This window comes from Marmota monax, unplaced genomic scaffold (assembly GCF_021218885.2).
Source record: "Marmota monax isolate L192 unplaced genomic scaffold, Marmota_monax_Labrador192_F-V1.1 WCK01_AAM20220418_F8-fsc00106, whole genome shotgun sequence".
In the NCBI taxonomy this organism is placed as follows: domain Eukaryota; kingdom Metazoa; phylum Chordata; class Mammalia; order Rodentia; family Sciuridae; genus Marmota; species Marmota monax.
This window is the reverse complement of record NW_026695218.1, coordinates 9,643,954-9,670,740: the sequence shown is the minus strand read 5'-3', so window position 1 is coordinate 9,670,740 and position 26,787 is coordinate 9,643,954. Positions and strand designations below refer to the sequence as shown.

At 44.9% G+C, this 26,787-nt stretch overlaps 1 protein-coding gene across 2 annotated transcripts in view; it reads right to left on the bottom strand.

The window, feature by feature from the left end:
* Positions 1–8,897: 8,897 nt before the first annotated feature.
* Positions 8,898–26,787, bottom strand: part of Tgfa (transforming growth factor alpha) — a 98,181-nt gene continuing 80,291 nt past the window's right edge. The window contains exons 3-6 of one of the 2 annotated variants that reach the window (XM_046432384.2): positions 26,430–26,550; positions 17,394–17,543; positions 14,574–14,683; positions 8,898–12,518 (exon numbers count right to left, since the gene is read on the bottom strand). In XM_046432384.2, the coding sequence (XP_046288340.1) occupies positions 12,511–12,518; positions 14,574–14,683; positions 17,394–17,543; positions 26,430–26,550 (389 nt within the window). In that variant the 3' untranslated portion in view covers positions 8,898–12,510. The remainder of the gene's footprint in view (positions 12,519–14,573; positions 14,684–17,393; positions 17,544–26,429; positions 26,551–26,787) is intronic. The other variant, XM_046432385.2, reaches the window with a different exon arrangement.

Sequence of the window (26,787 nt, the reverse complement as noted above, 5' to 3'; positions counted from 1 at the left end):
TAACAGTCTTAGCTAGTGGTAATTCAAGCTCTGAAAGAAACATTATCTCATACTAGACACTCCTTGATTTTATAGTCTGAGCTGAGGAGTCAGAAGTGAGTCTTATTAGTTTACTTCTAAATGTGACCTGGCATTTTTTTTTTTCTTGTGGTTTTTAATACCCTATTCTTACTGTCTGTTAGGCATTTTGATGGAGTTTCTTTCTTTCTTTTTTTTAAAGATAGAGTGAGAGAGGGAGAGAGAGAGAGAGAGAGAGAGAGAGAAATTTTTTTTAATATTTATTTTTTAGTTCTCGGCAGACACAACATCTTTCTTTGTATGTGGTGCTGAGGATCGAACCCGGGCCGCACGCATGCCAGGCGAGCGCGCTACCGCTTGAGCCACATCCCCAGCCCCTTGATGGAGTTTCTTGAAGTTCTCTTTTGATCTTATTTATTTGCAGTTCTATGTGATTCCTATATGAGGATGTTCATCTCATTCCTAAGGTTTGGAAAATTTTCTAGTTCACTGAAAATATCTTAATGTCATTAGCCTATATTTGCATGTTCTCATCTATCTAAATGATTCTTAAGTTTGATATCTTAATGTTTTACCAGAGTTTCTGTATGTTATGATAATTATCTTTTATTTTTTCATCATACTGAGCATTCAAGTTCACTCTGTTTTCAAGGCTTGACATTGTTTAATATGTAATCTAGATCTATTGGTGATACTTTCAAGTGAATTTTTTGTTTTATTGAATCTTTGATTTCCAAGAGTTCTATTTGGTTTCTTGATAATATCTTTATTGTTTAGCTCATTGTGTTAGCTTTTTGTCACTGTGACCCAAATACCTGGCAAGAACAATTCACAGGAAGAAAAATTTATATTGGCTCATAGTTGTAGGCTGAATCCATGGTTGCCCTCATTTGTTGCTCTGGACCTAAGATGAGGCAGAACACCTTGCTAGAACCTCCAATACATGCTGAGTAGAAATGGGGAGGATGGACATCCAAGCCTCTTTTCTTAGAGGGAATGCACCTTTCATCATTAAATATGTTAGATGTGGATTTTTTGGAGGATATGATCAGGTTGAAAAAATTTTCCTTTAATTCCTAGTTTTCTTTTTAATAATAGTGTTGGATTTTGTGAATTCTGAGTTGAGAGGGCATGTGTTTTAATTAAAACAATTTTTTTCTGGTACTATTGAACCCAGGGCCTTGCACATGCCAGATACGCATGCTACCACTAAGCTACATCCTCAGCCATTTTTGTTTTGCTTTGAGACAAAGTTTTGTTAAGTTGCTCAGGCTTATCTCAAAATTGTAAGCCTCCTGCCTTCAGCTCCCAGATAGTAGGATTATAGTGCCACTGTATTCTGTCATTTTTCATAATATTAAGAATGTTTTATATTGAGTTTTTTTTAGGGGGGATACAAAACAACCTTGTATCTAAGGTTAAATCTTACGTGTCATGGTTATAATTCTTTGTTCATTTTGTTGGATTCAGTTTGCTAGTATATGGTTGAGGTTTTTTTCATCCATATGCTTAAGAGGCGTTGGTCTTTAATTTTTTTTCTTGTGATAGGATATAGCTTTCATATGAAGTATGATAAATAGGAGAAGGAAGAGAAATAATCAGTGAGCTAATTTGGGCCTGATGTTTTCTAAGCAAAAGGGGGTTATATCAGACAAATTTTTCAGACTTCTTCTTAGAGTGATCTCCTGCCTATTTAAATTTTCTGCTTGTTGTAGGGTTACTTTTTGCAATTCATGTTTTTTAGTAAAAATTGGTTATTTTATTGAAATCTAAAAGTTTTTAGCATAATTGATAGCAATCTTTTAAAATAAATGCTTGGTAAGTTTTGTCATCTTTAATTTTAAGTTTTGGGACTCTACCCCTCACCCCTAGGGTGTTTTTTTGCTTTTTTTTTGGTCTTGTGGATTGAACCCAGGGCCTTGTTGTATATGCCAGGCAAGCACTCTGCCACTGAGCTCCACTCCCAGCTTATTCCTTCTTTTATGTTTATTATTTTCTTCCACTTTATTTAGGCATTTTGTTCTTTTATATATTAAGTCAAACACCTATTTTGTGCTTTAGTTAAATAACAGGTGATTTTACTTCTGAGTATCAACTGACTACAGTGTAGAAATTTTGTTATGAAATCTTTATAATCATATACTTTGTGATTATAGATGGGTTGCTTATTTGCCCTGGCTAGAACCTCCAGTACATGCTGAATAGAAGTGGTAAGAGTGAACATCCACCATTTCTCTCTCTTGGCCAATGCTAAATAGTTGTTTTTGTTATTGTTGTAGCTAGTTAAATTAAGATAGTCCACTTGTAGTTTTGGTATTCCATTTTTAAAGGATATAAGTTGTACATTTTGGGGGATCATCTTTAAGGTTTTCTGGTTCAAAGTCCAAGGTTTTATGAAAAAAAGTTGCATCCCCCCTATTTTGAGATGCGCCTTTTATCCTATGTCAATATTTTAAATAGCCATCCAAGGAAACACTCTAGTTATAGATCAAAAGCTTTTGAGGGTGTTTGTGACCTCACTAGGCTCAGCTCAGCAACCTTAGCATTGGAATTGGATGCTTAATATACCAGTTTGTGCCAAAGTTATGCCTTTTGCAATTTCTTTCCAGGATGGAAATAAAGCAGGATGCACCTGAATATATATTGAGGTAGTAAGTCTTGGATGTGGCCATAATTAAACCTTGTATAGTGCTGCCAATCGTATTCAGTGGAAAGGTCTTTATATCCATAGATCCTTAAGTGGGTGGAAGAAGGTCACAGAATGTTTGGGATGTATTTCTGATCAGTTTAGATAGCAGTACACCAAAATGTAAAGGATGGGGAGAAGAAAATAAAAATCTGTTTTCATTTTCAGCATCACACATCAGACCCCAAGATCAGAGTGCGTGTGTGTGTGTGTGTATATATTTGACACCATGAAAACTTTCAGTTATTTGGTGATGGGAATTGATGGCTAATGCCCCAGTCTTCTGATCATCAGAGTCTCAATTTGCTTAATTTGCAAATAGATTTCTAAATATTTCCTCAGTGGGAACCTAGTGGGATTGAGCTGTCATTTTGCAGTGATACAGTTCAGGAAGATACATATCATTGGTGTTCCCTATTCTCTCTCACTCTTCTTGGACCTCATTTCTGCTTCCTGTGATTGCCTCCAAAATAAATGATTTGTCCCCAAATTCTCAGCCCCTGTCTTTGGGGAAACTCACATTTTAAAGTAGATAAATCTGAAAGGTTTTCATTATGAAAATGACATAATTTTGAAGTAAAGTCAGTTGCTGGGTCACTTGTATACTTGCTATACTGCTTGTTTCCAACTGTAAATTAGATGTCCTGTTTCAACTGCTATAGGATTGTAATTCACATCATTGCCTGTTTTGGTCTGTGGCCTCCCAAGAGAACAGATCAGAATTCATAGAAACCAACCACAAGAAGGGAATCATGTAGCCTAAAGGCTTAGGAGAAAACCCTCTCATCACTTTCCTCTTCTATCTCTGGGTACAAACTTCTCCTCTCAAAAGCAGCTCAGGCCTGGACATTTCCAGAAGAAAGGCTTCTGGGGTGTGGACTCTATTTAAAAAATAGAGCTGTGAAAGCATTCAACATTCTCCAATGAGTTACCCCACTTTTTTAATGAAACTAATACAGAATAGAATGGTAAGGGGTTTAACAATTCTTGATAGATATATACCTAGGTTGTCAGATTCTTGGGAAGTCACTCACTAGTCAGAACATACAACGTATTTTTGCTCAGAAGAAAAGCTCATCATGGTAGGGAGCCAGGAAGGATTGAAAAGACCTGTGAGGTGTCCAACTGTAGCAGCCAACACCAAGTCCCAATAATGTGACCTCACAAAACCCAGTGTTCCCCTGCCTCCAGTTGGCCCTAAAGCCCAATATATCCACTTTTTTTCTCCCAGTAAAATGTTGTTGCCTTACCTGCCATGCCTCAGGCATAGGAGTCAATGCTTGGGCTACAAAGATGCACAGGACAGATCCTTGACCTTGAGGAGCTGCTTGTTCCTCCCTGACTAGTCTTGGGCCCCACCATCCTGTGCCCAGGGAGGAACAAGCAGTCCAGCACAGTGAGATGAGTGTTCTAACAGATGTATGCATGAAGAGCTCTGGGCGCCCTGGGAGGAGGTGTTATCTTCTCATGAGGCTGTGGGAAGGCTTCAGAAAGCGAGGCATGAGTTGTGAAGGAACAGAAGAAGTTTGCTTGGGCAAAGAAGTAGAAAAAAATTATTCCTGGAAAGAGAACTGAAGGCACAGAGACATGAGAAGACCTGGCAGAGCCTGAGAGCCAACAGCTCTGGAGTAGAGGTTGCTAGTTGATGGTGACCTTTGGACAGATTTTTTCTGGGACTACAGAGCAGCTCATAAATTTGAGCCACACTTAGAAATGAAGATGTTTTATGAAAAAGTTCAGACTTCCAACTTCTTCTGGTAATTTATTTTTTTTTCAAATTTGGCCTCTATGCTGTTCATTCAGCATAAAGGAAAGTGACTTTCCCATTCAGAATAATCTGGGCCCTGCAGCTGATCATCATGTCCACTCCCAGCCTTGGATTCAGGCACACATATGAGTTGCAAGCTTCCATTAAGCAGCTGCATTAACTCGGATGCCTGCGTTACTTCACCTCTGGTGAAGCATCACTGGAAATTAAAGAGCAGGGCAGGAAAGATTGGTAGAGTCAGACTAGCAACTGTGGGAAGCCATTACCACTCCTAGGACTGGAGGGAAAGGTGGAGGGAGTGTTGTTAGGAAGCCTGACGAGTGCAGGCACTGGGCAACCTGGGCCTCCAGAGCCCTTGTGAGGTCATAGTTAATTCCAAAGACACAGCATTGGAGCAAGGAGGAAGTGAGGATGTTGTACCCGCTATCCCATGTCTCTGTTCCTACTGGCTGAACTGGAAGCCACAGGGCAAGTCCACAGGGGCCAGCCTCCTGAACAGGGAGAATGAATTTGAGAGGAGTGAATAACTAGCACATCTTAGCACCTGGGGGGTGGGAAAAGCCAGAAAAGGCCCTCTCTTGATAGTCCTTCAAGCTGTATGGGGACACTCTTCAGGATGGTTAAGACACAGACCCCAGTGTCCACAGAAGGCAAGAAAGAAGGGTAGGCAGGGCCTGAGATCTCCTTCCATTTGGGAGGCAATTGGACCCACAAGACAAGAGGCAAGTAGAAGCCCAAATCTGGGTTCACAAAGATTATTCCAGAGAGCATTGTGGAGGTAGAGGCTTGGAGTTAGTGGAGCCTCTATGGGTCTAGTTCACCAGGGGACCTTTCTGTCCCGGCAGTCAATCTGCCTTTGCTTGATTACTTCAGTGTTCAGGAACAGAATAGAAGGCTGCTAAGGCCAGGAGAGGGCTCTGATGATGAAAAGTAGCTTGTACTAAACTAAAATCAACCTCTATCTCCTAACTCTGCACCTTGAAGCCAGACTGGACACTTCTTTACCTCTGAGGACAGTTTTTCTCACTCTTCTGGGTCCTTAAACACTTTTTAAAAGCTGATATCCTAGGATCATCACCCTCTAGAGGTGGCCCCACTTGCCACCAACTCTGGAACTATTTCTCCTGACATCCCTCCCCATGTGCCTTTTGCCTTGAACTAAAGGCCCTATGCCTCCCTTGAGCTGGACAATATATTAATGGCATTTAGGATCACACTGGATCTCTATCCCTAGAATCAGACTGTGCATGTTTGTTTTATCTTGACTCCCTGAGATAAATAGGCAGTGACTGTTTAGGCACTGGAGGCTCAGAAAGAACAGTAACACCCCAGGGTAAACAGCTGGCAGGGGCTGTATTCGTACCCTAGGACTTGGCCTCTGGGCCTCCAACAGGCACCCAGGAGCTCTGCACCCTGGCTATGGGGTTGCTTTTAAAAAGGATGGTGGGAGAGTCATGCTGCAGGGGAGGGGACTGTCTGCTTGCTCTGTCCTGGTAGGACAGTTTCAGTGCTGCTGGCTCCTCACAGCACCATTCTCCTGGGGTGTCACATGCCTTGATCCCCGTATTGTGCAGGACAGATCAACAGCTGAAGTCCCAGTCCTGAGTTAGTGGAGCAGTCTTTTGAGCAGGTCTGTTTCCCTTCCTCTTAGAGGGTTCCCCTGTAGGATCTGAGATGGAGGATTTTGTGGCAGCAGGAGTACCTTTGGTGCCACATGCTCCAGGTCTGGTGCTTCCACTGGAGCCAAAGAACTGCCACACTGCCCCTGCATTTCCCTTTTATTCCTAACTGCAAAATTTGACTCCTGGAAAGCTATGCATGGTTCATTGGTGCATGACCTCAAGAACCTGCTGTGTGGCACTCCTTACAGGTCCCTGTTATTTTTTCCCACCGCACTTCTTTGCTTTAGATGAGTCTACAGAGGCCCAAGCCTCTGTCTTCCCAGGGGCTAACATCTGCTGGATATTAAATATTCTGTTGGGCATGGTGGCACACACCAGTAATCCTATAGTTTAGGAGGCTGAGGCAGGAGGATCACAAGTTCAAAGCCAGCCTCAGCACCTTTGTGAGACCCTATCTCAAAAAAGTGTGTGTGTGTGTGTGTGGGGGGGGGCGCTGGGGATGTTGCTCAGTGGTTAAGCACTCCTGGGTTCAAACCCTGGTATAAAATTTTTTTAATATATAGTATCCTTAAGGGCAGATGAGAATGGGTAGCAAGGAACTCTCAGCACCAGGCGTAATGCCTCTTCATGCCACTTGCTCTCTGGGGCTTGTTGCATCCTAGAAGGCAGCAGGATTAGATTAGAATCACCATAAGAGATTTTTAAACAATGGCAGGGGTCCATCTTATATATTCAAATTTCATATTGATCTGGGAGAAGATATATTCTTCTCTGACAATTGGCAAGTTGCTCCCTATTTCTTGGGGCAAAAGACTGTGGCAGAGATCTAGGAGCTTGTTCCAAGTAAGTTCTGTAAAGAGTAAATGTAGAAGAGGGGGTTTCGGGAGACGGGGGAAATAAGCACTGATGTTGGAATTCCAGGTGGCTGCAGGGCAAAGAGCTTTGAGCTGGAGTGGAGGCCAGGTCATAGTCAGACACAAATGCCCCAACACTGTCAGGCAGGAGTCAGGGCACAGAGGCCAGGAAAAATAGAGGTCTAAATCTTGAGATGGCTGGACCCCAAAGAGTCTAAAACATGGATTTTTTTGGTCAGTTTTTTCATTTTTGTGACCAAAAGACCTGACGAGAACAATTTTAGAGTAGGGAGTTGTATAAACCAAGGTCTCAGTTTATAGATGGCTGACTCCATGGCGCTGGGCCTGAGTGAGGAGGAACATTGTGGAGGATGTGGAGGACAGCAGCTCAGGACATAGCACTCAGGAAGCAGAGAGAGCACTCTGCTTACCAGGAATGGATTATATACCCCCAAGCACACCCCCAGTGACCTACCTCATCCAGTCACACCCTACCTGCCTATAGTTACCACCCAGTTAATCCATTCAAGTGGATCAATGCATTTATTATTTCATCTGTAAACTTTCTTGCCTGGCCTTATATACATGAGCTTTTGAGGGAAATCTCATCTCTAAACCACAACAGCGAATTGTTTTTCAAATTGTCTAATGCAAGTCACCTGAATAAATAGGGAAAGGTCTAGCTTTCCTCAAGTCAAAGGTACTCAAAGTTCGTAGGTACTTTGATGGGTCCTCATTACCCCAAGCAGGCCAGTGTACCTGCCTAGGACCAGAGATGGGCAGTGGACACAGGGTCCAGGGGGCAGGCAGCCTCAGCAGGAAGAATACTCAGAAATTGAACAGAAGCAAGTGTGGGGACTAGTGGAGAAACCAGTTAGAAATAAGGCCTTTGGGTGTCCTTGAAGGCCGGGATCATGTGAGAAAGATCAAGTAAAGCCAGTTGCTCTCTCCTCTTGAGAGCTGGGTAAAAGCTTTGTTGAGGGACAAAGACAGACCAAGGAACTTGGATTGAAGTGTTAAACAATTTTAGAGTAGGATCCTTGGTCCTCACTACAAAGAGCTTGAAACTTTTTTTGGACCAAGATTTCATGCTATTCAGCATCTATTTCACCCTTGCTTCTTCATGAGCAGCTCATCTGTTGGACATGTGAGGCCCATGCACACATGAGAAGTGCAGAGATCTACCGTGGGGTTTCAGGACCAGGGCTGACAGCTTTAGAATAATTCCTTACAGTCAGATACTGGGGAGCAGAGTGAGTGGGGAATATGATGGGAGATAGGCCTGTCTGTCCCTTCTCCTAGGTAGAGCAGAGAAATCCTGATAAATTCAGTTGTCACTTTCTAATGGTTATTATATTTGAACCATGAGAGATAAATTAAGTTTCACTTTCTCTGCAAAGTTTTTCCTAAAAACATAGGCCTACACTAAAATTTGTTCTCTCACTGAGTCCTCCAGCACAGAGGGTCTCAAATTTGAGCATGTACCAGAATCACCTGGAGGGAAGGGAGATACCCTTGGAGTTGAGTAGGTCTGGTCTACTACCTGAAGATTTGCTTTCCTAACAAGTCCTGGGTAATCCTGCTGATCTGGGATCATGCTTTGAGAATCATAGGTACTAATACACACACTCTGCCTTGAAATGATTTATTTGAATTCTGTCAAATATACTAGAATTATTTTCTTCATGTTAGTCAGTCTTCCCACTCAGAACTCAATTCCTTTGTGACATGGATTGTATGTTATCTATTTTCCTGCACATCAATGAGCACTGTTGGACACCCTATAGATTAAATTACTTATATATTAGGAAGAACTTCAGAAAACTTGATTTCTTCAAGCAGAGAGGGGTCAGCTATGGTGAATGACAGGATTCCTGCGTTTTACAAACATCATTTACTTTTTTTTTTTCTTATCAATGTCCTAATCATGTTAAAGAAAAACTCCAGTCTTGATTTAGGAAAAAAGTGTTCATTCCTTCATCCTTCCAAACAAGGTACAGTACAACTGAACAACAATGCATATTCCTGAAAAAACACAACCGTATCTTATATTGTTCCCTACTCTTTAAGTATAATTCAGATATTAAGGAAAAGAGCTGCTAATCACATTAACACATTACAGGAATCAAAATTACCACACAAAATAAATTAAAACATTAAATATTAACCTTTTCAGTGCAACATATACAGAAGTCAGAGTAATAAGTTCTTAAAAAAAAAACAACACCAGGTTTGTTGTAATGAAAAGTTGAACATTTCAGTAAATTATTACACTAGGAAGAGGGGCTTCTTTTCAGTACTCGTGTGTGTGTGTGTGTGTGTGTGTGTGTGTGTGTGTGTGTACACACAATACTAGGTCTTTTCAGAAAGCCTAAAGTAAGATCAGTGGCTAGAGAGAACAGGTCTTATGTTAGAACGTTAAAAACGAACATGTTTGCTTGTTTCTCTGATGTGCCTCTTGGTTCTGGGCTGGTTGATCATTCTCCCTCCTTGGCTGGACATATAGTAAGAGAGAGAAATCCCAGAACCTACTAAGGGGTTGGGCCTCATGAGCAATGTTAAGGGATCATTGGTCCATCCCTGGCAAATTACCTGGAAAAAGCAACCAGTGGCTCACAAGTCCTAGAAAACCTGGCTGGGAGACATCAGACTGTTTTCTACATTTGCTAAGCACATCCTGCCCTCCCAAGAAGTTTCAGTACTATAAATCCTCCTCCCTCACCAATGTGGGTGGATGAATGTCAATCCCTCCTCTTTTTCCTCGCTCAGAAAAAAAAGCACCCTAGAGTCATTGTGCCCACCTCTTCTTCTGGGACAATGGCCACCCCATCCCTTGCTTAGTTCCACCTGTGTCTAGCTGGAGCCCTGTCTTCCAGATAGGAACTGACTGCTGAGTATCTTTCCAAGTAGAAACTGTTTCCTGTCAGTATATTTAATGTTACAGTCTATAGAGCAGAGAGTACATCTAGGTTTTGTAAAGGTTTACAGGCCTTTAAAATTTTTTTTTTTTTAATGGGGAGCTTTTCATGGTCTCCTGACTCACTGGAAATAGCTATGTTCTTCGCTGCTAGATGTGTGACTGCTTACCAGGTCAGGCCTCTGGGATGGTTACCTTTTTGAACACTTGGCCTTCTGGAGGACAAGGAAACAGGAATTCTGCAGGGATGGCAAGTTAAACACATTTTTTATGCTAAGAAGAGAATATTTTTATAGCTAATCAAGGGACTACTATTGCCCGGAAATGGTACAATTTGTCATCATTTGACCTCTAAAAGAGAAATTGGCAAAGAATCCAGGGTGTGGACAATGGTCCAATCAGGCCTGCCTCAACCTGACTTCAGCTTCTGACCCTCTTCAGACCTGCTGGTTTACAAAGGACTGACTCAGAAGGCACTTCTGAGGGGTATGTGCATTTGAACCCCATCACTATATGAGGGGACAGGCACAGGAACAAGCACTGGCAGCTATGATGGCTGGAACCTGAGAACTGGAACATTCACAGAGGCTAAATCCGAGGTCTTTGTGGGGAACCTCTGCTTCCACCAGCTGTCCATCCTCGCACCTCTGCCAAGTCTCTTGGATGCCAATTACTGATAGCGTCTTTAGGCTGGATATTGGTGCTTCCATCCATTAGGCAAAAAAAAATTTTAAAAAGCCCCAAGAAATATTTCCACATGAGTTCATACTCTTTAAAAGCAGCCAGACCTCCCAGAGTCTCCAATAGGCCACGAAAGATTGTCTTAACATCAAAGTGACATTCTTTACTTAGTCTAATTCAGGATCTCGGAATTTTAGGAGGGTCTGTTGAGAAAGCTGAGTAAGAAACCAGTGTCAGTTGATTGGTCTCTGAGCAGGAGGCTACAGTCAGGTCTTGGCCCACTCATCTGCTGCTGTAGGGCTGACCCAGTGAACACAATTTGAACCTATTATCTTTAACACTTAAAACACCTGGAGCTGTTCGGGGCAAGCTCTGAACAGACCCAATTTCAGCACTTAATGCTCATGTGCGACATCATTAAATAACCAAAGTTAAGACAGGTGGGATCATTGTCTTGCAAAAAAAAAAATCATAGAAATAATAGACTAAGGAAGTAGTTTTCTGATAGAAATTTCAAACCAACTTGACATGTTAAAAGTCCCTTTCATGATGTGACAAGATAGGTGCACTGAAGGGCTAATAGGTGGGAGTCTTTCCCTTTTCATTGTAGGAGTTTCCTTGCATAGGAGTTCATATATTATTTCATTGCTATTCTGTTTCCAATTTTGTCAGTTTGAAGGGACTCACACTGGACCGGTGGGTCATAATGTCATCAAGTCTCGGGAGGACAATTTTGCCTCCTCTTGAGCAGAAAGTGAGAGACTTCTTAGTATTTTAGTTAATAAAACTGGCATTCTGAATGGAAGGGAAAGGAAAAACCAATAGCATGTTTCTCCTAATGCTTAAAAATAAATAGGAAAGTTAAACTTCTTCTCTTAAACATAAAGCAACAAACCAACCAAGCACAACATGGAAAATAAAGGACTGGTCCCCTTTCATGGATTCAGCCTGAAATGCCCATGGCTTGCTAATGCCCAAGCTGGGCTCATGAGGAAGCTGATGCTTTACCAGACAGTAGAGGTTGTATTTACTCTGTGTACACACACAGGCCCTCCTGTCCTCTCCCCACAACAGAGGGGACAGGTCCTTGCTGCTAGAGTTGCTAACTTTTCTACCAGAATGTACCCTGGGGCATTTACCCATTTTGTGTCTTTAGATATCATGAACTCTGAGCCCCAATTTTTTGCTTCTGTCGGAACCCTGTCCTCTGGTTCCATCCCCACAGCCCTTGGGAGGCTTTCCCCGAGACTTAGCTGTCTCAAAGAGGCCAGACATTTCTAGTAAGTCTAACTTATCAGTCAGCAATACATACATCATTAATTCCTCTGGAGGGGTTTATGCTCTTTTACATTGACTTAAGAAATTAAAAATCACTATCCATCTAATAAATATGAAATTATCTCCAAGGGTGGCAACAGTATGGGAAGGTCTTCAACATCACGTGTGCATGGCAGGTGTCAGGCTGGTTGAGGGCCTTGTGGGCAGAGGACATGCATTTTCTTAAACTTGTCTTCATGTAACAATAAGCCATTTCCTCTTCACCACTTTCTATGCCATGTGAGAAAAAGTAACAACAATAGAATCTCCAGTATTGGGCAGGATTCTGTTGAGGGGAGGTAGCCCATTAAGAAGAAATACAGCCTGGAATCCATGACTGGTGGGAGACCGTTGCACACACCCGATGTAGGTAAACAGGAAGGCCACTCCTTTGCCGTTATCACTTAACCAGTCTTTAAATTGTGATCCACTGACTTCTTTTCCAGAGCATACCAAATCCAAGCAGACAGAGTTCTCGATAGAGTTTTGAAGGCCCACAGAAGATGAAAGGCTGCACAGGTGATCACAGGCAAAGTAGGAAAGGTCTTCTGGCAAATCCCAGGCATCCCTGGTGCTGCTGACCTATAGGAGGCTTCTCTCCATCAGGCTGCCACAGTCCACCTGGCCAAACTCCTCCTTGGGGCTCCTCAGACCACTGGCAGGAAGGAAAAACAGGTTAATATGTTGTGGGCCAGACCTAAGCCAAGCTGGGAAGGAGACTTGGAGACGGCATTAGCTAATGCCACCAGGTTCTCTTGAGCAGTTAGGCAGAGTCTCAATCCTGCTGTCTCAGCCTCAGGGGAGCACTTCTGAAATTGTGCTTTCAATGCCAAAGGAAGTCAGCAAGGGTGACAAAGTGAAATGAGTTGTAGCAGAAGAGAAGGGAGATGGGAAGGTGAATGGACCCTCTCATTAGTGACTCAATTCAACCTAGCTTGTTCCTCTGAGTGGTGGCTTGGTGGGCAGCCCATAGAGCTTAGTGTAAAATGCCTTCCCCCTAAGACCATACAAAAATGGACCCATTGCCGGGTGCAGTGGCGCATGCATGTAATCCCAGTGGCTCAGGAGGCTGAGGTGGGAGGATCATGAGTTCAAAGCCAGTCTCAGCAACAGTGAGGCCCTGTCTCTAAATAAAATACAAAATAGGGCTGGGGATGTTCAATCCCCAGTACCCCCACCAAAAAAAAAAAAAAAAAAAGGACCCATTATTTTTTAGTAGATGCTCCCTAAGGGTTTCTTCTGGGGTTGATATAGTCCTCAGCTCCTGAATCCAGCTCAGCCTGGTTAGCTACCTGCCCTGGTTTGTCTGGTGGTTCCTCTGGATATGTGGAGGGGACTGCCCTGGTTCAGGGTGAATCACATCTTCAACAGGGTTTGTGTGTAGTACCCCCCCCCCAATTCATCCATCCTTTAGGCCCAGCTGGCCTGGTGGCATGCGTCATCTCGGGGAGAGGGGTTTCACCTTCAGTGGCCATCTCTGAAAAGCCAGATCCATTCCTGGCTCAGAGCTTACTTTCAAAGGTGGGGAGAAAAGTGGCATTAAGAAGAAACTTACTCTACCCCATATGACTTCTGAGAGTCAGACAAATGCTATAAAATCATGTTTTCTTAAAATGTTTAAACATTTTTATATTGTTGTTACAAGAAAAGAATATCCACCTTCATTAGCTCCATGGATGGTCCCTCAAGGTAGTGGAAGAAGAGGGACTTCAAAATCCCTGGTCCTCAATTTTTTACTGACTCATTATGGGACCCAAAAGGCCCTCAGTGGACCCAGTTTAGCCACTGCATTACATTATCCTCTTGAGGATATACATCCATTAATCCTTAGAATGTTCTGAAGATTTAGGAAGTCTACAGCTCTTAAGTACTTCTCTTCCACAATTACTAAGGTTACTGAAATAAAAACCAGGGAAACAAGGCTACTGGTCCTCCAACTCCCTCCACAACAGATTGCCATGAGGTTTAATGAACACATGAGTATCTGCCTTTTTCTCCCTGCCCTCTCTCTGCAACCGGAGCATCTGAAATGCCAACTGTTTCCTACACATTCCTGGTGGATTGGACTTCAGCGATTGTCTCCTGACCCCATTACTTCTTCAAAAGGAATTTTGTTATGAGGGACTTGGATGACATAGCATCTCTGGAAAGGCTGTTGATGTGGGTGAGAATTTCCATAGGGTCTGGATAAAGTTTTGACTCCTGGAGACCAGAGCCAATAATGCTCAGAACAGGGGTCCTGAGCAGCCTATTGGCCTCATATCCAGAGATCCAATCTTCATGGATGTTGATGAAAACCCTAAAACAATGTTAAACTTAATGGGGAACACTAGGTCTAAGAGTGTGAAGGTCCTTAGAGAACTTTCACTGGCCAGTGGAAAAGGGGAAGAGAACAAACATTGGACTATCTATAATTTGGTATATGCTAATTATGTGCTTTGTGTCAGTACTCATCTGACTTATACAGCATCTTCTTAAGACACAGGCTCTCTAATATTGACTTGTCGCAGGTTACACAGTCACCAGTAAGGATGAAAGAACTCCTTTCTAAGTCAGACACACCTTGGAATGAACCCAGACTGACTTAATAGAATAAAATAGCCTCCCCCCTTCCTGCTTCTTCCTCCTCAGACTTCTGCACCAACCTGGAGAAAGTGGTCATTTCTTCCCACCCAGGAGTGCCTCCTAAATCCCCCATGCAGCCCTCTACCTGTTTCTGAGTGGCAGCAAGCAGTCCTTCCCTTCAGGAGGGCGCTGGGCTTCTCGTGCCGGCAGATGAGGGTGCGGCACCACTCACAGTGTTTTCGGACCTGGCAACAGCTACAAAGGAGGAGAGAAGATGGTGTGAACTGGAGCTCAGCGGGAGGCCTGGCCAGGCAGCTCTAAGACTCAACTAGCCTTCCCGAGGGTCCTCTAGAAGTTCAGGCACCAGAGGGAGCTAGGAGCCCTTGAAGACTGGTGGCCTTTGGACCTGATGCTGGCCCACAACAAAAGACCAGCACCATTTCTGAAGCTCTGGACTCGCCGGGCTACATGGTTGTCAGAGGGGGCTGACCAGCCACCCAGCAGCTTTCTCCATAAAGAACCAGTTGAGAAACTCCATGAATGTAGTGGAATGACCATTAGGCTTGTGCTCAGTCACCACCCTCAGGCTGGCAGGACTGCAAGGATTCGGGGGGGGGGGGGGGTGGTCATGCACCAGGCATTGCCAGGAGTGAAGCAGGAAACTTGGATGGGCAGAGTTGGCCCATGGAAAGAAAGAATGAGTCATGGATCTCAATGGCTTTGAATCCTCCTCTGAGGACCAAAATTCTCTCGTAATGGAAAATCCAACTTCTCTGTAAACCTGTGTTACCCGGAGTCTGGAAGCATAAGGGTTAAGAAGGCTCTTCTCTCCCTCTGTGGGCAGGAATGAGCAGTTTCCAGAGTTAGCAAGCCCAAAGAACTGAGGAGCCTGGAACAGGAGCAGGGAGGAAAGCACCTGGACATTCATTACCACCTCCTAGCCCTGGGTTCCATCCCCAGTGCCACCGGGGAAAAACAAAATTACCTAGAGACATTGTCAGCTGTTTTCCTTGGGCTACCAGTAAGGGCTCCATTCCCATTCATTATAATCTTAATGTATATATAATTAATGTACATGGGCTGGGGGAAGTGTCCAAACTGATGTGAGCCCAAAAGCAGATGCTGAAACAAGCCAGTGGCTGTGTCTCTTGCTGCCAGGTGGTATTTTCAGAACCCCACTCCAGCCCCTCTCTGCCCTGCCCTGGAATATGAAGCTAGGAAAATTACTAAGCCTGTGAAACTTTGGGCAGCAGTGCTGAGAAGGGCCCCTGAGGCCTTTCTGCCTAAGCTACTTCTGTCACAGATGGAAAATGAGAGGTCAGTGTCGTGTGGGGCCGGAGGCCCTCCTGAGCTACAGAGTCTGGGCTGTAACCAGCTCATTCCATGTTGGAAAGAGTTTAAGGCCTTGATTCTAGGTCTAAGCCAGGCAGACTTGCCCTGGTCATTTCCCAGCTAAGGTGTCCCAGGGCAATGGAATCAAGGCATCTAGAGCCCTCTAGCATGGGAGAGCTGGTCTCAGCCTGGACTGTGTGACTCAGTAATACCCTCTGTCCAGGCAACCAGAAGCTTAGTTTCTAGTAGGGACAGGGACAGCAAAGAGGTGGGACTGGCCACTTCTATGGGAATAAAAGTTGGTATCCAGGCATCTAGATTTTTCTTGTCCCCACAGAATCTGAAAAAGTTAGTTTTTAAGTCTCTCTTGAAAGACCCACAGGGGTTCATAAGGATAAGAACCCTCTTGGCTACGGAAACAGCTAGCTGGCCATGGGAAGTGAGGGCAGCAGTACACTAGGTGACTCCTGCTCCCCTGGAAGGGTCTCTGAGTTGACAGTCTGGGATGTGCCCCACCCAAACCAAAGCTTCTTGTCTATTCCCCACAACTGTGCTTTCCCAGGATGCCTGCAAGGGGAATGGATTCTGCCTAGGGAGGAAGGAAAGGCCACCTCAGTGCGACTCTATCCTCCCTCACTTAGTGCTGACTTGGCCCGGGGGAAAGGTGTGAGCAGGCCGTGGCTACTGCCAAAAGCTGGGGCTCTAAGAGGCTCCTCATTTGTTGTCAGGAACCAGAGGCATGAGCTTCAGCTGATGGGATAGTACTGGACTAACAAACCAACAGGACAGAGCCTGTTTTTGAGTGAAACCTAGGCGCCTCTAGAGGGGGAAGTGCGGCTTCCTGCATTAACATGTAGCTGTGTCTGTCTCCACCATGACTCAACCAGCACTGTGCTGACCTGAGAATTCCTCCTGAGAACTCCTCAGAGTTCTTGCTCTCTGACTCAGACTTCAGATATTTCCAGGTAGGAAATCCAGCCTAGTGCTGGGAATACAGCAGAGGGTATTCCCAGGGTCTCTGATTCTGGAGAGCAGTTCCTTGGGTAGAGCAAGCAAATGAGGCCAAGATGCTTGTGAAAAGGGTTTCCCTGAGTCTAGGGCTCAGAATAGCTGGAGGATAGAACTCTAACCCAGAAACTGGACTTTGGAGGATGAAGAAGGCAGAGTGGTGGGGAAAAGGGGAGGCTGTGCAGGTCATCAGCATGTAAAAATGGTGACAATGGCCTTTGATGGGACTTTGGAATTGGCAAAGTGCCTTCTGCAGAGAGAAAGTGCTTCTTCTACTGCCCAGAGAAGTCGGGGAGCTGTTTCCAGTTCTCTCTGGGGGCACTTGTCCATCTCATCACTATCCTCAAGGCTGTACCCCAACAGTGGAGAGGGAGTGTGCCTATGGTTTGACATTGGCTTTGAGCAACATACAGACCCACCACAGGGGCCCCTCCCAGGATGCGCCAGGCCCTTACACAGCTTGGCTGCCATGCTGTGCCAAAAGTCATCATAGTTCCTCTAAGCTTTGCTGATGTTACTCATGGTTCATAGCAACCAGCTGTGCTGAGGTAGCCCTGTTAAGTGGCCAGGGAGCAGAGGTCCCTGGTAGGGCAGGGGACCTGACTTGGGAGCAGCAACTACTCACTGTATCAGCACACATGCAATGATGAGGACAGCCAGGGCCACAATGGAGACCACCACCAACGCAGTGATAGCTTGCTTCTTCTGGCTGGCAGCCACCACGGCCAGGAGGTCTGCGTGCTCACAGCGTGCACCCACGTACCCAGAATGGCAGCTGTGGAAGAAAGGAACATCAGCACGCTCCTGATAGAAGGTCTTGTTCCCCAGTGTTCAGGGAGGACCGGGCTGAAGCGACCTAGAACCCATAGGAAAAGCACAAAGGGGCCTTCTAGCCTTTGCTACGGGACAATGGTGTCCCTGCCACAGGCACTGCGTTCTAGGAGTGGGGGGACTGATTCCTATTCCTGAGCAGGAGAGGTGCTGCTAAAGCACTTCATAATTGTTACTGTGCTAAATCTTGGAATAAAGGCAGCAAATGTGTTTATGACAAGAACTTCATTTTAGCAGTTCATAAAAATCCAGGTTATTTTTAAACCAAATGTTTATTCAGAATTTCAGATGAGAGCAAGAAAATACATTAAAGTAGTTGGAGACATAGGCTGTGCTTAGCCTTTTTAAGTTGATTTAGTCCTACAAGTACTTACTTGCTGGGTGGCCCCGTGTACAGGGGGAACCTAGCACCACTACCTGGTCACTGTAGGACTGACTGAAGTTGCCAGCCTTGTGGTGAACCCTGGTGTCCTCATGACCAACAATACCTGGCCTACATCCACTATAGGATCAGGGTGCCAGGAGGTCACGTGTGTGAACGTACTGGTGCCCTCATGAACGTGCGCACTCATAGTGGTGCGTTCCTGCTATTGATACTCTTCTGAGTTTCTCTGTCTTTGATCATGACAATAACAACCTCCTGCCTTGCACAAGTGGATCTCATCTCACCCCTGGTTCTCCAGGATGTGCTCTAGCCACAAGGAAATCTTGGTCATCTTCTTTTACAGGTATTCTCCCCTTCCCCAAGCATCATTCCTCTCAATAGAGGACTTGGCTCACACACTGGTACCTTTTTTATTGTCAGTGAAAATATCTGAACCACCATCTTGATTGGAGTGGGGGAGCTTTCTTCCCATAGGGGACTTTTTTGAGGGGTAGCCCCGTATCACATGCTGGATATAAAGTTTCAGTTTTGCTCTCCACCCAGATATGACAATAATAGCTGAATCTTTTTTTAAAGTCTGCTTTTTGATTAGCCTGTAACCTTTCCTTGTTCCTTTGAAGAACAAGGAAAACTGAAAGGGGATTAACAGTCTCAGGGCACCTGCCATGGTGCTAGGCTGGTCCCAGGGCCATTACACTTTTGATTCCCTTATTACTTCAGCGCTCCTGGGCAGCCAGACCAGAAAGGTACTTGGAGTCACAGGATAAACATGGTATGTTTCCCTGGAGCACAGATTTTTGCCCAATGTTAACAAAAGTTGAAGCATTTTAATGTTGAAAGAATAGGTATTATACCAGCTTAAGATTTATGGAAAACAAAAGATGTTGAAAAAGTTGCTACTGAAGGCTTTAGCTTGGGATGCCAGGGCATGAAGTTTTCTGTAACCTATTTAAAGGTAGTCATTGGTTTAAATTTAAGCATTTGTGCTTTTGTTTTGTTTGCATATTTAATTCTGTATTTGCCTTTCTTGCACCTTCCCTTCTAGGGATATCAGAGGAGTTTGTACCCAGGTCTGTTGACCTGAGTTTGGGTGCTCTCATGTACCATGCAGCTTTGCCTATAAGAGCCTGGGGTGAGAATGTCAGAGTTATCACTGTTCTGGCTTTTGGCTTAGCCTTATAATCTTGAAAAGGTTAAAAAAAAAAAAAAAAGAATGACCAGGAGGACAGGAGGAATTAGCACTGACAAATAGAAGGCAGCATTTTAGAGTTCTAATTTAGCAAGGTGCAAAGGGTCTGCAATGTTTGGTAAAGGAGGAGGCTGAGGGAGAGCCCCTAGGATGGGAAATGTCCTGTAGGGCTCTCTACAGACCAGGGAGGGGAGTGCAGACCTTGGATGGTGGAGGGATCTCTAATGACTTCTCTTGGAAAAGGGTCGGGATCACTGAAATCTTGTTAAGAATACTCAGGGTTTGGAGTAGTGGGACAGAGGTGGATTTTGTTTGATTTTTAACAAAACAATGCAAAGACAAAAGTGACAGGGGACTCAAGGCTGAGAGGTGACTGGCTCAGGCAGAGCTGACATCTGAGCTGTCAGTGTCTAAAGAAAACTGGGCAAAAGTTCCTCCTCTGTCCTGTAATCAAGTTTATATCCTGTGGCTCCCTACCTTCCAGAGAGGCCATCTGCATTGTGGGCTTATTCTATTTGATGTTTGGTGCCCCAACCATGCCAGGGTCCTAATCTACCCCACGGGCCCACTTTTAAATATATGCACTGCACCCAGCAAAGTGATTGGCACCTGGGCACTTGGGATGCAGCTGCAGAATGAATGAAGGGCTGCCCTCTATTTGTCATTGCTAACTCCTCCTGGCCTGGAATATTCTTCTTTGCTCTCTTCCTCAGATTCTAACTCAAAGACCACATTCTCCAAAAACATATAATTTAGACACATTCATTGGCCCAGTCCCTCATCTGTCCATTTTCCTACCCCTCCTTTAGTGGCTCTTCCCAACCTCCTTGCTCCTGTGGGGCAGGGCCTGGTACTACAAAGTGCCCTGCTTCTCAGATCCTCTTTGTGAAGAGGATAAGAAAAAAGGTTTAGTAACACCCCCCACCACCACTTTTTTTTTAAAGAAACAGTTTGGAAAACTTATTTTTAATATTAAACTTAAATTTATGCTGATGATTTTAGGCATAAGTCACACTAGGAGGGAGAGTCACTTCACTGGGCTGTAAATGACTCATCCTTGACTCAGCTGCTGTCCTCTCCTTTACCCCAGGCATGTACTGGTTCCCATCTGGCTGCACATGAGAATCACCTGGGAAGCTCAGGAAAACCAGGGCCAAGGCCACACCCCTGGAGACGCTCATTCAATTGGTCTGGGCACCAAGGCCTGAGACCCACTGAGGTAAAACTACCATTTAAGTGCACGGAATTGAGAACCAAGTTCATCTGCCCGTTTCCCTTTCTCCCTTGCTCTCTGAGCATTTTCCTAGGGTGGCAGCTGTACAATGGGCTCCCTCATAGCAGATGCTGGGGAAATAGGAGCAGTTGCACCCCCATTTAAGAAAATAATCTGAGGAGTTATCTGACAGAGGTAAATGGGAGATGTGTAACCGAACATCTTATGCCACTTGACCATTCTCTCTCCTGTCTTGGTCGTTGGTCAAACACAAGATTCTAGAAAGCTGGTTTGTTTTCATAATTCTGAAAATGAGGCACCGGAATCATATTGAAGCTATGTTCCCATAATAAGAGCAAAAATAAAGTCAAGTGCAAGAGAAAAAGGAAAGGGCACAGTTGAGGAGGGGCCAGGAGCACATCAGAGCAGCAAGAGGATCCAGACAGGTGGATTCCTGGGGCTTTTTGTTTCTGTTGCTGATGAAGTCTGAAGGTTGTTTTGGTGCTTTTTGTAGGAGCAAACATTGTGGCTGTAGGCGAAGAAATACCTTTCTTTTTCCTCTGCTATGACATTTTGGGTCTTCCCTTTCTACCTGGTTCACGGTACGCTTTTAAAATGTTGAGAGATTTGCAAATACATGTAGTACTGTGTTCTTGAAGAAAAATTTTCCTCAACCAGAAAAGGAACATTTCCAAGCAAATCGGAAAGCACATAACTATAACAGAGCAAAGAAATGCAGCCCTAACCCCACTCATGACAGCCCAAGCCACGTTTCCTTTTATGCTATTTCTATGTCATTTTAAGCATAAATTTCTCATTTAACATCCCTGCACCATTTTACCATCATTACCAAACAGTGCAAAGGTCATTTAAAATGCCAACTTAATACTTTATATGTGTAGTTTGCCTCTCCAAACTCTAATCACTCAGACTCCATCCAACTATGATACTACAACTAATGCCAGGTGATAATCTCAAATGCAAACAAAGATGTGTGCACAAAGATAATGTCCTCAGGACAGGATCCCAAAGGTAGGTACAACATGGCACAGACTCTGCAGCCAAATTGTCATGGGGTCCGAGCCCTTTCCCTACTTATTGCCTGTGTGACCTTGAAGGAGTTAGTTAATTTCCCTGGTTCACAGATTGATAGGTCTTATTACTTTTGCATTTTAAAGATACAATCTCAAAGAGTTATGAAAGTTAAATGAATTAGGCACTGTTTATTGCACTTTACAAGTGCTAAAAAGACCTCAATAAAAGAATGGGAACATTTTTAGGGCTCTTGAGATATATTATCTTCATAAGCAGTGATGTAGCCTCTGGTGAGAGGCTAGTACACTGCTTACTAGCCAACTCTTTTGGTATAGGTCTCAAGCTAAAGTCTTGGATGTGACAGTCCAGGACCAAGTTGAAATGGTTTAGAAATATGTTTTACATTAATTTGCCTTTAACATGGAGAAATCCCACAGGGCAGGGGGAGGAGTGGGTATACTGGGTCCAGTGGCATGTGTATTAGGATTTGCCCAGTCCTACCCTCTCTCCATTCCAGGGCTGGGAGGATGCTGGATCTGCGTTTGCAGCTCTGATCCAAGGGTCGTGTGGGATGCCTACATGTTTTCTACTCCTTTGAGCAGGAACTTACAATATCCCTGAGATGTGGTGATAGTGCCTAGGGCGGCTGATAGCACAGCATAAGAGTTCAACTGTTTGCTAGGAAGCAGGCTTGCTTGGTCCCTTATGCTGTCCTCTAGAGCTTTTATAATGATGACAGAATTGTCTTTATCCAGTGAGTCTAATGCAGTAGCCACTGGCTAGTGTGACAGAGAAACTAAATTCTAATTAAGTCAATTAATTTAAATAGCCCCACATGTCTAGTGGCTCTTGTCTTGGACAGCATTTACTTTTGATAATTACTGTCACTGAGTCCTCATTATGAACCCATGAAGTATTAGCAACCCCATTTTATAAATAAACAAATTCAGGCTTAATAGGGCTAAGTCCCTTGTCTGAGAACTCAGCTGGATTTTAACTTGGGAGTGTCTGACCTCCAAATCCATTCCTTTGACTTCATTAGGGTGCCTAGTGTGACCCTACCTGGTACAGGTGGAGATGGGGAGAGAATGGGGATAAGCAATTTCTCCAGATCTGTGTATGAGAGGGACACCCTACTGCTTAACCCCTGCCCCTTGGCTAGGTGAGAAGATAATAGACCTACATCAAGCAGCTCATGTACCAGTAGGCACATGGTCACTATCTCCGAGGAGGTGGGCCATTAGTCATGGGCAGCATGCTGGTGCATCAATGGCCACCAATATCTCTGGAAGTTCGACTATTCCGATTGCACTGGAATGTGCTGTGGAATGTTTTCCTTGGCTAGCAGTAGTTTGTTTTCCCACTCGCTGTGGGAAAGTTGTCAGGGAGTCTGGGGGCTGGAGCATTTGGTACAGGTGAGAAACTCTGAGCTAGCTGCCTCTGGTTGCCAACACTAGAACCCTTAAAACTTGTCACTGAGATGGCTTCCGCTGACTGTTTTCTTTTATTTGAAGGCTTTCACAGGCAGCAGCCCAACAGTTTGAGGAATCCGCCTCAGGGAAAAGTGGTGCCTAACCACCCATGTCTGTAGCTTCACTGTCTCTGCACATTTTCTGCTAAATCTCTACTAGGACAGAAGAACTTCAGCAAGCAGATGGGCAAAGGGAGCCATAAATGTGCAGACGAACAGCCCGGGGCTCAGGTGAAGCATAAATGTTTGAGGATGATTTTTCACTACCTTTGGCCACTTTTGACTATTTTTTTTTTCATTCTCTCATCTTACAGTACAAGATGTTATTTTTAAGTTTTTCTGGAAACTTAAGGACTTCTTATTAGAAGACGAAGTCTAAAAATGTATATTTTGAAACCATCTTCTTGGCTCACTGTGGGTTCTTTATAATGCTGTGACAGATGGGGCCATACCTCAAGGTATGTCAGTTTTATTGACCAGAATGTTGTGTGTGTCAGCTCCCGAAAGCTGGGGCGGTTCTTAGAAGCAGAGACAGAATGTTCTGGCTTTCTCTGCACGGACACAGTTTCTGGTCTAGTGGGAATTAAGTAGTTAGAACATTCTTCTGAGGACTGTAAATATAAAAAGGTATAAGGTGTGGTCCTGTCCTCCAGAGCTTACGAGACAGCTCTGGCACGGGGCTCCCTTTGCCTCCTGCTAAGGGTGTGGCTGGGCACCCTGAGCATGCTGTGCAGGTGGGACCATACATCCCCCTGCTCCTGCCACCACCCTGCTAGGTCAGAGCCAGAAGGGCCTGATTTCAGATCCTGTCTAAGGGCTGAACACTCCCAGCCCTGGGCTCAAGTGGGTGACTGAGGGGAGTGCAGTGGGCTAGGGGAAGCAGAAGATGGAGACCGACACTGTGCTTTGGTGTTGGAGTATCCCTCAGAGAGGTGGGGGTATGTCTGAGTCCCAGCCCAGGGCTGCCTTTCTTCAAGAGAAATTGGGTATCTGCAGAACCTAACTTCTAAAACACTGCCAATCCAATAAAGCCAGCAAAAAAGGAAGTGGAGCATCTTCTACTGCCACATAGTCCTTGTGGACTGAATACTGCCCCCAGGATGCCAAAGTCCAGAGCGGAAACTGAGGTCAAGAGGTGGGAAGGGTTGGTGTAGCCATGCCTCCCCAGAGGGCCAGCTCTGCCCAATTGCCAGGTGCCTTGGCTGTCTCATGTTCTTAGGAAGGACTTGTTAAAAGTCTGGTCAGAAGAGCTTGGGAATGAACCTGACCTTCTCTGGAAGCAGCTTTATCTACAAGGGGAGAAGTCAACACGTTCCTTGGAAACAAAAATGCTTAGTGATTTGATGTGGATTTTTCGAGCTGAGGCAGAGTGCCCTGTGGGCAGGAGCTGGAATAATTAGGGTGAATCCCACCTCTACCAACTCTGGGCAAGTTTCTTACCTTTTCTGAGCTTCAGTTTCCCCACGTCTACAATAATTTTTAGTGGAGAAGGACATGGTGAGAATCTATGAGAGGCTCAATGTGGAGTGCTAGGTACCATCCCTGACCTAAGCTACAGCTTTTACTGAGAGTTTATTCTTAGTAGACATACTTATCAGAATGGGATGGACAGTCACCTTTATTGAGCCAAAAGCTGGACTTGGGATCCAGACAAGGGAGAGCAGCACACCTCCCCCCTCAAAACAAAAAACAAAAAAAACTTCAGCCACAGATAGTTACTGATTGGCTTGCTTGGTGGCCACCGGAAGTCTGCACTAGCTTCTGATCTAGTGCCGGGGAAGCAGACCTGAGCTTGGTAGAGACTTGTCTTTTGTCTCCAAAGAGGATCCTCCCAACTTGGCCAGGGCACACGGAGGCCCATTCTGGGCTCTGGAAGGGAGGCTTCTGGCTGTTACAGACAGGCTTCCAGAGCTGTGGTCAAACTCCCTTCAGTGCCAGTGTTTTTCCAGTGACCTGACTACTAATAAAAACAAACCCCTAATGTGCATTTTAATAAGAATGGTAATCATGAGTAATGACAGTGCCTACTATCAACCGCATTGTGCTCCACTATCAACCTCATTGTGCTCCACTATCAACCTCATTGTGCTCCACTTTACTAGGTGGGGAGGGCTCTCATCTGGGGCAGATTCTTAGAGCTAAAAACATTCCTAGCAGAAAGGTTGCCAGCTTGTGTGTCCTCTCTAGGTGAGGCTCAGAGATGTTGAACATGGACAAGGTTGAACCCAGACTGGACTGTGGACTGAAAACCCTCCCACCACATCAGCCTGTAGCAGGCTATCCTGGCCAGGTCCTTCCCAGGCTAGTTGCAACTAATGCCCTAAAGTACCCTGCCAAAGGACTGGGTTTTAAGAGCCATTGAATCTAAGCTCTGCTATGGGACTGGGCACAATCTCTCTGAACCCACCTTGTGGAGTCTTCATGAGATAACAATGGATTGTGCTTGAAATGGTGCCTGGCTGGTTTTTAATTAAATTTTTGCATTATTTTGTACTATTAGGTTGGACTGTATGAAATTGCTGGCCCTGGGCCATTTTTGACCAATGAATATGTCAATTTCACATCGAACTGCTTATTAGCCCCCTAGGGACATTTGGCAATGTCTGTAGCGACACGAAGGTGGGTAGTGCTCTGGCCAGCTAGTGGGTAGAAGCTGGCAAATGTCCTTCAAGGCACAGTTCAGCTCCAAACAACAAATTATCTGGCTCCGAATGTCAACAGTGCCAAGGTTAAGTATAGGTTCACCTAATTGTAATTAACTACAGACAGTCTTAAAACGTCTCTCTTTAAAACTTACATGGCTCCTACTGCCTGGAGGCCAAAGGCTCACTTCCAAAAGGCTCTGGCCTCCAACCTCATCTCCTCCCATCTCATCCTGTTGTAGCTTCTGACCTGTAACAGCAGGTGCCACCCCCTTGACACTCCAGGCCTGGAGCAGCCTCCACTTGCCCAAGGAAGCTTTCCTCAAGTCCCCTTCTTACCCCACCTGGCTGACCACAGAAATCAAAGGTTGCTCTTTACTAATGTGATTCCTGGGTTCCACCCCTGGAGATTCTGATGCAGGAAGTCAGGATGGGGCTCAGCAGTACTGTGGGGAGGTTGGCCAGGTGTGGAAGCCATGATGCATCTTTATGTACATTAATCCTTTGCCTGCACTTCCAGTTTAGCCTCTCTTCAGTCCAGCTAATGAAATAGAGTGCAGAGTCCTCGACACCTCTGGCCACTCAAAGGTACCCATCCCAGGGCCTCACCCTCCAGGAAGAGTTGATTAATTCAGGAATTTTCTCAACTTTGATGAATCCAAAAGTCACTTGAGATGTTTGTTCAAAATGCAGCCCAGGCTCTAACCTCCACAGGGGTTCTGCCTCAGGGGGTCTGAAACCTGGGTTTTTGGCCACCCGGTTCTGAAGCAAGTGGCCTGAGGCTCTGAACCTGAGCCCAACTTCAGGGTTCTCAGGAGTTTCTGGCAAGCCTTGCAGAGGCAAATGCTCTTTTAATCGAGTGCAGGATCAACCCCCGGGGGCTAGGGATACTTACACACATGCTGGCTTATCCTCCTGCACCAAAAACCTGCAGGTTCCATGAAAGCAGAACTGAGTGTGGGAATCTGGGCATTCATTAAAATGTGACACCACTGCTGCGGCCACAGGCGGATCTGCTGGGGAGAGAAGACACACTGGGCTCAGATCTGGGCACAGATGGCGCTTGCACCCCACCAGTCAAGGAAGGCAAAGACCCTTATAGCTGGGACTTCCTGTCCCCGCCTTGGGGAACCCCCTCCAAAACTCACTTTTTTCCCCCACACTCTATAACTAGTACCTAGTGCAGGACCACAGTGCCTCCATTAGGTGCCTTCTGGATTTTCAGCAATCTCTCCAAAAGATTTGGTATGATT